This window comes from Bubalus bubalis, chromosome 1 (assembly GCF_019923935.1).
Source record: "Bubalus bubalis isolate 160015118507 breed Murrah chromosome 1, NDDB_SH_1, whole genome shotgun sequence".
Classification (NCBI taxonomy): Eukaryota; Metazoa; Chordata; class Mammalia; order Artiodactyla; family Bovidae; genus Bubalus; species Bubalus bubalis.
In genome coordinates this window covers 91,176,814-91,192,569 of record NC_059157.1, presented here as the reverse complement: position 1 = coordinate 91,192,569, position 15,756 = coordinate 91,176,814, and the positions used below count along the sequence as shown (strand labels likewise).

The following is a 15,756-nucleotide window of genomic DNA, read 5'->3' as shown; positions in this document are numbered from 1 at the left end:
AAATTATCCTAGACCCTTCAGAAGCTCATATTACTCTTGAGAATCTTTGGATAAATGTTTTAGAAGGAAAATAGGCCTTAAGTGGCTTCTGATAGCATTTGGAATCTTGGTTGATAGTATTGACCAAAATAGAATTATATAATTTTCTTAGTTACACTGTGCTTAGTTTACTGCATTGATAAGATAGTCTGAGATCATATAATGGTGAGAGGCTAACTTCCTACTTTTCATTACCATTTAATAATTATTTAGCCCTTTCTAATTTATATGATCTTTTTTACTCTAATAATAGTGTTTAGGTATTTCAGCCAAGTTTATTGAAATGTGCTCTAAATAATATTTTTGAAAAACATGTAATTCTTTTTGAAAAATATATTGTTAAAGAAGAGTCATACAGTGCATGTGTTGTATTCCTAAATAGATTAATTTATTACCTTGTTATCTTTTACTTTTTTCAGTGTCAGTGCATGAGATTTCATTGCTAGTGGATACCACACATTTAAAGAGATTTGGATTATGGAAAAATAAAGATGATGATCACAGTAAAAAAAGTCATGCTATCCTCTTTCTTTGGGTCTCCTCAAATTATCTTCAGGAGATTCAGACCCAACTAGAAAACTCTGTATTAAGCCAGCAATGTGAGTATAAAAAGATTTCTTTTAAATGTCAAGATTATTTGAGAACTCCTATAAAATAATTTTCCTCTAAAATAATTTAGTAGAATGTAATTATTTAATTGAATTGAAATTAAGTTCACTGAATTAAAAATAATTTATCCCTTGATATTATTTAAGATACATTACTTTATTCATAATTTCTCCTTATAATTTTACTCAACCAATTAAAATTATCTTCTAAAATAAAAGGAGTACCTTACCTTTTAGTCAGTTGACATCCTTGGCTGCCTGTCATAAGAGTTCTTGCCCTGATTTCATAATGAACTATGACAGAACTAATCAGTGGCAAAGTTAAATAAAATACAGAAGTCTTTCAAGATTTTCTTTAGTTTCTAAAAAAGAAAACTTGGTATACTTACTTATGTATCATTTTTCTAAGACTGGATTGAATACTTTTCCAATGTTCCTATCGGTATATGTGTATCTTGAAATATTTTCCAACTTTGTTTAGTTTCCAACTCCTAAGGAGTCTGGTTTAGAATTAGGTAAATCAGATTAGTAAATTTCTTTCTTATCTCTTTAATCTCTCTACCTTTTCCCCTCCTACTGCCTTGCATATTAAAGATGTTAAGTAATGATCTGAATTTTAAATCTTTAAAATTCCTTATTTTGTTATCTTGATTGCTTCCAAATTAATTTGGGAAATTTATGATTGAATAGCAGAGGAGTTGGGAAGATGTTCAAGCCATTTATAATCATTGTGGGAGGTGAGAATGTCATTGGAAACCACTGTTGAAATGACTGATGAAAGAAGATGATTCTGAAGGAAGTGTTGGAATGAAAATTTTAATGAGCAGATTTGCTATATGAAGAAGGCTAGAGAAAAATAATTGTTTAGTCATCATTTACTTATTCATGTACTCATTAACAAATATTTTTTTAATTAATTGTTTATTTTAATTGGAGGATAATTGTTTTATAATATAATGTTTTTTTCTGCCATACAACAATGTGAACCAGCCATAAGTATACACATATCTCCTTCCTCTTGGTCTTCCCTACCACCCCGCCATCCCACCCCTCTAGATCATCACAGAGCACCAGGTTGAGCTCCCTATGCTATATAGCAGCTTTCTACTGGCTGTCTGTTTTGTATATAATGTATATATTTCAATCATTAACAAATATTTGCTCACATCTAATAAATGCCAGGTACTGGAGATACAGTACCATTATGGAGTTTGTATTCTAATGCAGTAGGAGTCTAAAATTGTGAGTTTTGGTTCTAGGCTACTAATGGTTGTTTTGGAATTTAATTTGCCTGGGTTATTAACTATGATGCAAAATAGTTTGTTGAGCCTTATACCATCTTTACTGTTACTAATAATCAAATTATTTTAATTTTAATCCCCTTGCAAAATAATACTACCGATAAAAACCGATTTTCTTTTCTTTCATAGCAAAATCGACTGAATTCATTTTCCTTGAGCTACACAGTTCTATTTCACAGAGAGAAGAATTGAAATTGAAAGACATTATGACAGAAATAAGTACAACCAATGGAGAATTAGAGCTTTCTTATCCATTGTCTTGGGTTCAGGCACTTCCTTTATTTCAGAACCTGTCTTCAAAAGAAAGTTCTTTTATTCATTATTACTGTGCTTCAACTTGTTCTTTCCCTGCTGCTACTACTGAAGAAATGAAGATGAAATCAGTGTCTCAGGTTAGCATATGATTAATGGAATTAGTGAGGGGGAGGGAAGCAGTTGGATAAAAATTCTTTCATTGAAATTAGCATGATTTTAGAATGCTATGCTTTGTCAAAGGTCACAGGAACCAACCTAAAGGAATTCCCAGTGCCAAAGCTAGAAACAGATCAACAAAATCAGTAATGATAGCATGCAATTATTACTAGAGAATAAGATATATACCCTTTAATGTGTATTGATACATGTGATTAACTGAACAGATGAATGAAAACACAAATAATAAAAGGTGGGCAAGGGATAATTTTTTCTTAGAAAAATATTGCAATTAAAAAATGTAAAAGGAACAAGAGAAATATAAAACCACCACTAGAAAAATCATAGTTATGATTGTTGCATGTAAGATCCATGGAGAGATGCTAAATTTAATGTGTGAAAACTTAAAGTAGGTCAGGATATGTGCATAATCTTAGTGTCTCACCTTAAATACTAATTACGAAAAAGAAGTAACTTTTTTTCTCCACTGTAGTAACTTTACAGTGGAGAAACGTCACAGATATCACTTTAGCCCAAGTGATCAAAGTTAACATTACCAATAATAAAATATATTGACGTACCTGTCACATCATGCATGGAGAAGGGTATATCACTTCTATATTGTTTTTCTCAATATTTTATAACCTCAGTCTAATCATGAGAAAAATCAAACAAGCCCAGTTATAAAATAACTGACCAACAGTCTTAAAAAATACCAAGGTCATGAAAAATAAAGAAAGATGAAGGAATTGTAGGATCCTGAAACAAATTTATTGCTGGAAAAAGTAGTAAAATCAAAATAAAGTCTGTAGTTTATAGTATCATACCAACTTTAATTTCTTAGTTTTGATAATTGTACTGTGGTTTTTTAAAAGATGTTAGTATTAGGGGACTCGGTGAGAGGCTTGCTAAATGCTAAGTTGCTTTAGTCATGTCTTTGAGACCCTATGGACTATAGCCTGCCAAGGTCCTCTATCCATGCTCTTCTCCAGGGGATCTTCCCCACCTAGGGATTGAACTCACGTCTCTTATGTCTCCTGCATTGACAGGTGGGTTCTTTACCACTAGCACCACCTTGGGAGAAGGCAATGGCACCCCTCTCCAGCGCTCTTGCCTGGAAAATCCCATGGATGGAGGAGCCTGGTGGGCTACAGTCCATGGGGTCGCTAAGAGTTGGACACAGCTGAGCGACTTCACTTTCATTTTTCACTTTCATGCATTGGAGAAGGAAATGGCAACCCACTCCAGTGTTCTTGCCTGGAGAATCCCAGGGACGGGGCTGCCTGGTGGGCTGCCATCTATGGGGTCGCACAGAGTCGGACACGACTGAAGCGACTTAGCAGCAGCAGCAGCACCACCACCACCACCACCACCACCTTAGAGGCTTGTTTATTGTAACTCTTTTATAAGTCTAAGATTATCTTGAAACAATTAATGGTAAGTTTTAAAATGCTGTTTTTATTTTTATAGGAGATTGTTAATATACTTATGGCTTATATATCTCTGCCAAATACCTGCAGAAAGAAAAGTGTTTAAGTTTTCTGTGATGGGGGCATGTGCACACATACACATGCACTCACATGTGGGTTTGGTTATTTTAAAGGTCTGTAGAAAGACACATTAGTGAAAGATAAGGTGTAAGACTTCACCACTGGCTTTTGCATAATATTGTAAAAATTTTGCTTGATAATTACACTGTATATACAAATTTGTATCATAGTTCTCCATTTAATAATAAAATATCTGTTTATGTTGTTATAAACCCTTATCAGTCTTTTAAAAACATTCCTACTACTTATCACCTCTTTTGTTCATTTTGAACAGCGCTGATTTCAGATTCTAAAATTGTAAAACCTGGACCTATAAGTAACACTTCAGGTTAAACTTTGATCCATAGTACATTATCTTTTGCTCCAGAGTATTATTTTGATTTGATTATATCTTTGTAGAAATTATAAGAGTATATGTGTATGTATATAACTCACTGGTGTGTATTTCTTTTTGTCCCATTTTCTCTTACAAGTCTAACTTCTGACTTTGTCCTTTTGAGAGTTAATATATATTTGTACAGGTATAAGGAGACCTTTTACTTTGCCTTTTTTTTGGGGGGGGGGTCAGCCCTCAAATACAGATACAGCCAAGCCTACTTACACCTTACTGCAGAAGCAAAGCAGTGGTTGCTACTCGCTTTCTATTACTTCTAATCCAGATGAGGAATGGCGAGAAGTCAGGCACACTGGACCTGTTCAGAAGTATGTACTGTGTCATATCCTGTTTGTAATAGGTGGGCACATTAGTAGTTTTCATTCATGTTGCTGATTTTAAGTATTTTACCTTTTTAAATGTTTTCAGTTTTGCTTTCTTGCTGACAGTTAATAATAAAAATAATCAAGAAAACAAGTCAATGCCACTTCACTTAGTTTTATGTTTTAAGAAGTCAGAAATGGTAGCCAAGATGTCAAATGTGTCAAAGCCTTTATTGAAAATATTTGAATAGAAGTATAAGGTTTTTAAGATTATATATCCCATATCTGAATATATGGTAGGAAAAGAGAAATTGCTTACTAAAGTGTGCCTCAATTTTGGGTACTTTGAAGTTTATCAGAACTTCCCTTCACAAGTTACTTCTTGCTCATATTTGGTCTTTCTTGTGTCTTCTTATGGTAATAAAGTAGAATAAGGCAGTCTTTGCATTTGAGAATAATTTCTATTCCTCTACATGATTCCTTTTCTCTGTTAAAAAACAAACGGACAGCACAGGATAGGGAAGTAGTCATTAAATAGTTATTATCATTTTATGACTTAAAAATTTCCCATATTATTTAATTTAGGTGCAATGGTTATGAAGATTAAATCAATTGCAGTTGATTCTTACCTTCTTGAATCTTTCTAGTTCAACAAATACATATTATACCTTTATTATTGACTATATTTGTACAGTGAGTACCACCCTGTCTGTTTCAAGATTATAGCCAGAATTCACAACTGCTCTTATTTCTGAACTTTAAGAGAGGGAACCAAAGGAAAAAATGCCTAATTAGTTGTCATTTTGTTTTCCACTTCTTTCTGGTTGTGATCTGATGGTTTATTTCCTTTATTTTCTCCTAAGTTTTATATTGTAAGCATGTTGTTATGGGAAACTTGCCTCCTAAGTTCCCATGTATTTCTTCATTGTCCAGCTGGTATAGACTAGTTACTAGTAGGAGAACATAGTTTTTGACTGCTGACTGTTTTAGTCTTGGGTATTCAAACTTAACAGTGGAAACTGGAGCATAGAAGAATCTTATATGGTTTATTACTTCAGTTTGTTGAAAGTTAAATATTGTACAGAAGAGAGACATCCTCAGTGATAGTGAGATAACTTGTTGATTAGACAAAAGCTGAGACTAGCCCACATGGGAAGGACTGGAAATGAAAAGATACTCAGTGAGAGTACTATTAGTAGCTTGTGAAAACAAAGGAAGGAAAATATAGTTGATTGTGTTGTGTCAAATATTTTTACCCTAAGATTTTAGTTATTGAATACTACTGCTCTGTATTGTCCCAAAGAACAAATCCCTTTGAGACTAGAGTTTTCATTATTAATATATTTTACTTATATTTTTATTTTTTAAGGTTGATTGTATATCCTCCACCACCTACTAAAGGGGGTTTAGGAGTAACTAATGAAGATCTGGAGTGCTTAGAAGAAGGAGAGTTTCTTAATGATGTAATCATTGATTTCTATCTTAAGTAAGTACAGTGAAACATGATCATGTCACTATGTCATTTGTTTTACAGGTTTTGATGTGAATCTTAAAGTAAATACCTCTGAAGTATTTTAACTCTAGCTGAAAATAACCCACTAAAATTTCAGATTTGAAAAATTTTGTCTAGTGAAGTTTTCTAGTGTTGACAAGTTGTTTCATTCCTTTACTTCCCATAGATACTATATACTTCAGAAGAGTTATTCTTGTTTCATTTGTTTTCATTTTTGTTATTTGCTTGCTGTTGGTTGATACTTCCTTGACTCTTTTGTTGTTCAGTCACTAAGTCAGGTCCAACTCCTTGCGACCCCATGGACTGCAGCCTTCCAGGCTTCTCTGTCCTTCACCATCTCCTAGATTTTGCTCAAACTCATGTCCATTGAGTCAGTGATGCTTGATGCTTTGACTATAGTATTATTGACGAAAGTACTTACATAATGACAGATCACTTTGGGAACCAGGACGAAACAACTGTATAGTTCTTTATGTGTCCTTAAGCACTGTAGAAGTTAACCAACATTTTAAGAATCTATATCACTATTCTATTACAGTTTTCAATTTTTTATATAGCCAAGCTGAATGAATTTATAAAAAAGTTTTCTAAACTTTCATGCAGCAATAATTTGTCTCTTGTCCTCATTTTGTACTATTTCCTTAGACCCACATTTCTAACATTTATTTTTCAAGATGTCTCCTGATTATTTCACTGACCATTCCCAAATCAGTTTATTATCATCATATAATTTCAGCCCTATCATTTTAATAGTAGTGCTATCCTTATTCTAATAAGGATAAGACTTAAAAGTCTCATGTTACCATCTACGATTCTTCTTGGACTTTGTAGAATGAATCTCTAGAAGTTCTATTTGGGTCTTTTAAAAAATATCTTTCATGTATGTAGCTTTTTGAATATATGGAATATAATTATTATATAATAACTTAAAAAATGTCTTTTTCTACTTATTCTAGCATCCTTGTCAGTTCTGGGTTGGTTTCAATTGACTGATTTTTCCCCTTATTATGAGTCATACTGTTTTTCTTTTCTTCTTTGCATGTCTGGTGATATTTTTACTGAGTGCTGGTATATTACTATAAATATTTTTAAATTTTGTTTTGCAACAGATTATTTGGAAACTCTCCGCCATGACCCATCCATATTGGGTGGCCCTACACAGCATGGCTCATGGTTTCATTGAGCTAGACAAAACTGTGGTCCATGTGATCAGTTTGGTTAGTTGACTGTGACTGTGGTTTTCATTCTGTCTGCCCTCTGATGGAGAAGGATAAGAGGCTTATGGAAGTTTCCTGATGGCAGAGACTGACTAAGGGGGAAACTGGGTCTTGTTCTGATGGGCGAGGCCATGTTGGGTAAATCTTTAATCCAGTTTTCTGTTGATGGGAAAGGCTGTGTTCTTCCTTGTTGTTTGACCTGAGGCCAAACTATGGTGGAGGTAATGAAGATAATGGTGACCTCCTTCAAAAGGTCCTATGCATGCACTGCTGCACTCAGTGCCCCCCACCCTGTGCAGGCCACTGCTGACCTATGCCTCCTCCAGAGACTCTTGAACACTCATGGGCATGTCTGGGTCAGTTTCTAGTGGAGTCACTGCTCCTTTCTCCTGGGTCCTGATGCACACAAGGTTTTGTTTGTGCCTTCCAAGAGCCTGTTTCCTCAGTCCTGTGTAAGTTCTGGTGGTTCTATGGTGGGGCTAATGGCAACCTCCTCCAAGAGGGCTTATGCCATACCCAGATCTGCTGCATGCAGAGCCCCTGTCCCTGGGGCAGGCCACTGCTAACCCATACCTCCACAGGAGACACTCAGACACAGTTCTGGCTCAGTCTCTGTGGGTTGGGCATGCATTTTGTGCACTTCCCAGGTCTGAGCAGCTCAAGCCACCAGGTTCTTGGAGAGTGCACTGTCCTAGGTGGGCCGTGGGTCTTAATCACCTCCTTGGTCCCGGCTGCTTGGTTTCCTGGGTGTGCCATGAGAGCACTATCTCAGATGTGCCATATGTCTCCTGGAGAGCTGATCTCAGGCTGCAACCCTCCTGGTGGCTGTCTACCATCCAGGATCTCAGGAAAATTTGGTTAGCAGCTGGGAGCCTGCTCACAGTTTGATGGAAGGTGCCATCTCTGGGGTTTAGATTACAGCAGCCCCTTGCCTTCCAGCTCTGGCTGTCGAAAGCCTGCCTCTCTGCCTCCGGGCGGGGAGGGGCCAGTATGCAGCCTGCTATCTCTCCTTTGGTGTTCACTCAATCCTTTGTTCTGTCAGCAAGCCAGGCTGTGCGTTAGGTTGTTAGGTTAGAGCCTTTCGTGGGAAAGTTCCTTTTCCACAGTTGCAGTTAGGCTTGTATTCTGTGGGTTTTCTTTTTTCTCTCCTGGTTATGTTGCCTTCTGAGATTCCAAAACTCCCCACAGACCCACCTGTGAGAAATCTGTATGCAGGTCAAGAAGCAACATTTAGAACTAGACATGGAACAACAGACTGGTTCCAGATCAGGAAAGGAGTACATCAAGGCTGTATATTGTCACCCTGCTTATTTAACTTATATGCAGAGTACATCAGCGAAATGCTGGGCTGGATGAAGCACAATGTGGAATCAAGATTGCTGGGAGAAATATCAATAACCTCAGATATGTAGGTGACACTACCCTTAGGGCAGAAAGGGAAGAACTAAAGAGCCTCTTGATGAAAGTGAAAGAGGAGACTGAAAAAGTTGGCTTAAAACTCAACATTCAGAAAGCTAAGATCATGGCATCCGGTCCCATCACTTCATGGCAAATAGATGGGTAAACAATGAGAACAGTGAGAGACTTTGTTTTTTTGGGCTCCAAAAATCACTGCAGATGGTGACTGCAGCCATGAAATTAAAAGATGTTTGCTCCTTGGAAGAAAAGCTATGACCAACCTAGACAGCATATTAAAAAGCAGAGACTTGACTTTACCAACAAAGGTCTGTCTAGTCAAAGCTATGGTTTTTCCTGTGGTCATGTATGGATGTGAGAGTTGGACTGTGAAGAAAGCTGAGCACCGAAGAATTGATGCTTTTGAACTGTGGTGTTGGAGAGGCCTCTTGAGAGTCCCTTGAACTGCAAGGAGATGCAACCAGTCCATCCTAAAGGAGATCAGTCCTGAATATTCATTGGAAGGACTGATGTTGAAGCTGAAACTCCAATACTTTGGCCACCTGATGCAAAGAACTGACTCATTTGAAAAGACCTTGATGCTGGGAAAAATTGAAGGTGGGAGAAGAAGGGGACGACAGAGGAAAAGATGGTTGGATGGCATCACCAATGCAATGAACATGAGTTTGTGTAGGCTCTGGGAGTTGGTGATGGACAGGGAATCCTGGTGTGCTACAGTCCATGGGGTTGCAAAGAGTCAGACACGACTGAGAGACTGAACTGAACTGATTTGGAAACAGTTCAGTGGTTTTAAACTCTTGCTTTTTAAGACTTATTAGGTAAGACCAACAGATTAATCCCCACTACTGAGGAAAGATCCTTCTGAATACGGTACTCAGTTTCTCATGAATTATGAGGTTTTCCAGCCTGGCTGGTAGCAACAGGCAGTATTCCTGCAATGAATGCTGGGTACCATTCTCTCTACTTTTTTCAGATTGTTCCTTTTCCAGTCTTAAGTGTCTTCCTTACGTAATGCAGTGATCAGTATTCTGCTAAATTCTTGAGGAGGATGCTCTGCATATGTTTGGAGTTTTCTGTCTACACTGCTTTTTCCTTTCCAGTATTCTGATCTGCAAACTCTGACTCTCAGCATCTCCTAAACTCAGGGAGTCTACATCTTTCACCTGGGTTATTGCTTTCTGTGTTGTAATCTGAAATGTATCAAGGCAGTAAGCTGAGGCAGTTATGGAGCTGACCATCTCTCAAGGGTCAGTATTCTTTGTTGCTGATGTGCCGTGTTTTAAAAACTATTGCTCCATGTATTTCGTTTGATTTTTTGCTTGTTTCAAATAGGAGTGTAAATCTGATCCCTCTTATTCCGTCTGGGCTGGAAGTGAAGTTTCCATTGTCATTGACTCTTCACCCTCTCTTTCTTTTCTACATACTCAGTTGCCTGAGTAGTAGATTTCATCTCTCAAATTCATTTATCTGTCTTCTGTCATCGATCTTTTTAGTATACTTACTGCTGCTAAGTCGCTTCAGTCGTGTCCGACTCTGTGCGACCCCATAGACGGCAGCCCATCAGGCTCCCCCGTCCCTGGGATTCTCCAGGCAAGAACACTGGAGTGGGTTGCCATCTCCTCCTCCAATGCATGAAAGGGAAAAGTGAAAGTGAAGTCGCTCAGTCGTGTCCGACTCTTCGCGACCCCATAGACTGCAGCCTACCAGGCTCCTCCGTCCATGGGATTTTCCAGGCAAGAGTGCTGGAGTGGGGTGCCATCGCCTTCTCCATTAGTATACTTATCTTATCTAAATTATTTTTTTATATCCTTTGTCTTTGTTTTTCTGTTAAGTATATTATTACCACCATTATTATTCATAAACCACTTCATGAATGCAATTCTCATTAGAAACTTTTATTAATTTCTTATTACCTGTCAAAGTGAGTTCAGTCAAGCATTTGAGTGTTTTGATAATATGACACTAATCTGTATTTTCTGCCATTTACTAATAACCCTGTGCCTATTGAATAGTCCAGCAAGTGAAAGTGAAGTCGCTCAGTTGTGTCCGACTCTTTGTGACCCCATGGATGGTAACCTACCAGGCTCCACGGTCCATGGGATTTTCCAGGCAAGAATACTGGAGTGGGCTGCCATTTCCTTCTCCAGGGGATCTTCCCAACCCAGGGATCGAACCCAGGTCTCCAGCAAAATTAAATTATAAACAGTCTACTAAACAAAGCCCATTCCTTAGTCACACTTCTGCCTTAATGCCCTGTTACTCTTGCTTCATGGAATATTCTCCTCTTTATCTTAACATGTTAAAATTTTATTCCCCTTTGAAATTTTACTCCCCTTCCTCACAAGTGTTACCTTCTTGAAAACCTTTCCTGATTAAACAGGTATTATTAACTCTCATAATATCTTTTTTTGTATCTCTTTTATGGTTCATATAATATTTTGCCCTATTTTAAAGTTATTGGTGGCATTATGATGATTTTTCCTTCTAAAGGTTGAGCATCTTACATCTTACTAAGTTTTGTAGCCCTAAGTAGTGTCAAATTTATATGTTATGAGATATATTAGATCATCTTTGGTGTTAATTTTGATATATTTTATTGGAAATAATTACTAAAACTTTATTTATAATTTGATTCTAATAGTATTTTTCTATACTTTTTTTTCACAGAGGTGCCTGTATCTCTGTCTCTTTGAATTCTTTTCAGAGGGGATCCTATGTTAATTTTTTAAACTACTTCCTAATTATTTTTAAAATTGATGAATATCTTTCAAGTAGGGAAGTGCACAAATTTTAAGTGTACAGCTCATGAATGTTCACATATATATGTATCCATGTCATCATCATTCAGATTAAGATAAAAGAATACTTGGAGCACACCAAAGGCATTCTTTGTGTCTCTTTTCACACAGTATATGCTCTGCATGACCACATTAAAAAAAATTCAAACTGAATTTGTCTTTTATGCTTTTTTTAAAAAAGAAATTTCAAGGTCATTTTTGAACCTTTTTAAACTATTAACAATATCAGAGTTCTGTAAATATGAGAGATTTAATCACTAAGCGATTGAAATAGAAGCTTGTGTTGAATTGTTTTATATGGAAATGGACTAAGGATTTAGCGATTAGTAGTGTCTCAAGAGTTATTAAAGTTTCTCTAGATTTATTTAGGAATGTCATGGTTTTAGTTTTATATGTGATTGTATGATTTGATTAATATTTCCTTTTTACCCTCACTTTTCTGGGGCCAGGAACTTGTTTTTTCCCCCTCTTATTTAATGTTGCTAGTATAAATACGGTACTTAGCACATACTAGGAACTTAAGAAATACGTGTTAAGTAAAAGAATGAGAAAATGGAAAATTTCTGCTTTAATTGACCTTGATAGAAGGTTAAGGTAGTTAAAGAACAACAACAAAAAAGATCTGAAATGAGAGCAAACTGCAAGATTGCTTTGACTCTAATTGGACATACAAATGAAGATTTTCAGAACTCATAAAATAATTGGAGGAAAACCAGGCAAAATCTAAAAATAACTTACTTTTGTGGTGTTGTTACTTTATAGGTATCTTATATTGGAGAAGGCATCAGATGAACTTGTTGAACGAAGTCATATTTTTAGTAGCTTTTTCTACAAATGCTTGACAAGAAAGGAAAATAATTTAACAGAAGATAATCCAAATCTTTCGTAAGTCAGTCTTCCAATGTACTTAAGTTTTAAGAGGAAAGCATTACTATTTTGATGCTCCTAGCAAAATACCTTCTTACTGTATTTCCTAGAGTGAGCAGTATTACCACTTGTGCATGTCTTGGGCCTGTCTGTTCTGAAAGGCATTTCTCACCCTTCCACTGTTCTGTTCCTCATCACAGGGAGGCTGACTCGTGCAGGTTGCATTTCCAGTTGTCTGTTAGAAATATTGGAGGTTGGATGGCAAGGAAAGATGTTAGGATGTTTCTTTCTTACCCTCTTTGCCTTGGGCAGTTATTATGATAGTGATTCTAGTTCATTTGTGGGCCCTTCTTTCACTGGACAGGCAGAGCTCTAACTTCCGTCTGGAGCCACTACTTCTTCACTCTCCCCTTCAGCATTGGGTGTAGCATTGTCCTACTGTGCCCAGCTCTGGTTGCCTCACTGATTGTCTTTTGTGGCTTTGCACTTTTTCTGTCACCACTGTAGACAATAATTTGCATTACATTTTATCTGTCTTAAATATATATGATTTATGTTTTCCTGGTTGGACTCTCACTAACATACTACTATTTAATTAAACTGAGGTAACATTATAAAAAATACTATGTTTGTCCCCACAATTTAGCTGAATTTCTGTCCAAGTATTTTTTTGATTAATTCTAGAACTTACAGAGCAGTGGTTCAGTTCAGTCACTCAGTTGTGTCCGACTCCCTGTGACCCCATGGACTGCAGCACGCCAGGCCTCCCTGTCCATCACCAACTCCCAGAGTCCACCCAAACTCATGTCCATCGAGTCACTGATGCCATCCAGCCATCTCATCCTCTGTCATCCCCTTCTCCTCCCACCTTCAGTCTTTCCCAGCATCAGGGTCTGAGCAGTGGTTAGGGATAGGCAAAAAACAAGAAGGAGTGATTTTTTTTAATCTTAGCAGTAACTTGAATAGTTGTGAGCAGAGAGCCATTTCATCTTTCTCCCCACCCCTAATACTCTGTGTGGTAATCTGTGTGGTAGGCATATGATAAAATTAAGAGTTTTTATTTTTTTTAAAAGTTAATGTAAACATCTGTCTACCACTTTACAAGGTATGTTTTTATACATTATTTATCCCCAAAACAGTGCTTTTAGATATGTAAGGCATTTTTCAGATGAGGAAGCAGGCCAATGAAGATTGTCAGAATTCTGATAAAGTGACAGACTGATGGTACTTAAATCTTTATCTTTTAACCATTAGTCCAGAGATGTTTTTGTTTTACTTGATGGCCTTCAATAAGATGGCTGTGAGAGTTGTTTCATTCCATTAAAATAATAGGAGCAATAAGCAACTAAAAAGAGGATTAAATGGGTAAACTGAGTTTGTTGCATTGTTGGAGAAAAAGAATAGCAATAGAGAGAGTATTAACATTTATTGAGTACCTGCTTGGAACCAGGACAGTGAACATAAGGTTATTGTTTGATTCTACAATAGTCTTATGAGATAAATGGCCATTGTTGTGAACTGAAGCTTAAAAAAGTTAGATAAGTTATCAGAAGTTGGATATAGCTTTCCGATGTCAAAGTTCAAGCTCTTTCTCTTATTTATAGTATTGCAGCTGTATAATTTATGGTCTAAATTGGAACACTTGAGTGAATAAAAGGAGGCTCTATTAATAGCTACACTGGGCAACCTGTGTATATTGGTTGTATACCTAGACAAACTGGAATGTGTGGTCATCCGTATTTTGAGTGTCTTTATAGGTTTGAAATTTGTGCTGGTAGACAAGGCCTTCCAGGATCAACTAAGAAGAAAATCACAGTTTGAAAATATTCCTTGTAATTAGGGTTAACGGAGGGGGATATATGGAAGGGGAGGATGTAGTAAACAAATTAGATATTTAACATTTCTCATGCCCTCCTCTTTTATTTTATGTGTATTGAAATTGATGGTTGGCACCCTACACTTAATCCCACATTTTGTGTTAAGATTACTAGTCAGTGTGGAGATTATGCAGTTGGCATACCTACTTAGAAACTGAGGAAATGAAAATGTAGATTCTGCTGTATTAAAAATTTGTTTTTGATTAAAAAATTAGAAAAAACTTAGATGTTATTTGCCTGATCATATATAAACATAAGACAAAAATAAATTAGATGAGTGACTTCTTCCAGGGTAAGAGAGATATTACATATATCTTATGCATAATATATCTTCATATACACATACCCATATACATATGAACACATACATACATATACACACACCAATACTCATCCTAATGCTTGGCTAATGTGTATATATTTAGTATTCACACAAAGAACCCCTACAAATTGGCTTAAAAAAAAAAGAATCCAGAAACAAACTTGCAAGGGATACAAACCATAATTTATGGCCAATGAAACCTACAGGAAGCTCAAGCTATTAACGTTAGGAAATAGCAGACTAAATGATAGACACAGTCATCACTCTGGTTTATGAGATTCAGCAAGATCCAATTCTGTCCATCTCCCTAAACTCATCTCACAACTTCCTCTCCCTTCATTTACTATACTTCAGCTCAGCCTGCCTCCTTTTAGTTTTTGAATATGCTAAGCTCTTTGCTGTTTTCTGACAGAAATTCCTTCTCCTGGCACTTTTTTTTTTTCTGTCCTGGTACTTCTTAGTTTATTTTAAAACTATTTCTAATAATTTTTATATTTGCTTTTTTCTTTTCAGTTTCTCATTCTAAAATATAAGCTCCATAAGGTCGGGGACTGCATCTGTCTTTTTTTCTACTCTATACCTGGTACATTTTGCTCAGTTCTTAGAACATACTAGGAACTCAAAACAAAAGATAATAATGTATGTTATTGAGCAAGGAGGGAACTGTTAGACATTTAATTGAGAATTTTCCAGTTAGTTAGGAACAGAGTGTAAGAGATTATATTGTGGCCCTATATTCCCTCTTATCATCCTTGCTCCATCCAATGTCTGATGTATTCCCAGTGACGTAAGGTTAGCATAATCAGGAAATTTATCAAATACCAACATAAAACAAAAGAAAACCAGCTGTCTCTTTTAAGATTTTTCAAATGGAAAACAATGAGATTTTGTACTAGGTAAAAATAATTATTTATAATCATTGTAATGGTTGGATCACTTTGAAATAAGAAAATTGGTAAACATATGACTCATTATTTTACAAAGTTGTTCTTTTGCGTAGTGTCTGATTCCTACCACATCTTTTAGCCCATTCTAGATTCCATTTTACTCCCAACATCTACTCCCGTGAGTTTGGTTAGATATTCTCATGGACAGGGATAGAGCAAAGATATCTGTTTCCTGTGTTACTTGGTATATAAAT

The 15,756-nt window shown here is 36.3% G+C and overlaps 1 protein-coding gene across 11 annotated transcripts in view; it reads left to right on the top strand.

Annotated features, from left to right (window-relative positions):
- Window positions 1-15,756, top strand: part of SENP7 (SUMO specific peptidase 7) — a 184,947-nt gene that overhangs the window by 153,678 nt on the left and 15,513 nt on the right. For 10 of the 11 annotated variants that reach the window (XM_044941267.2, XM_044941309.2, XM_006050463.4 and 7 more), the window contains 5 exons: window positions 459-638; window positions 2,078-2,340; window positions 4,478-4,611; window positions 5,975-6,091; window positions 12,312-12,434. In XM_044941267.2, the coding sequence (XP_044797202.2) occupies window positions 459-638; window positions 2,078-2,340; window positions 4,478-4,611; window positions 5,975-6,091; window positions 12,312-12,434 (817 nt within the window). The remainder of the gene's footprint in view (window positions 1-458; window positions 639-2,077; window positions 2,341-4,477; window positions 4,612-5,974; window positions 6,092-12,311; window positions 12,435-15,756) is intronic. The other variant, XM_044941279.2, reaches the window with a different exon arrangement.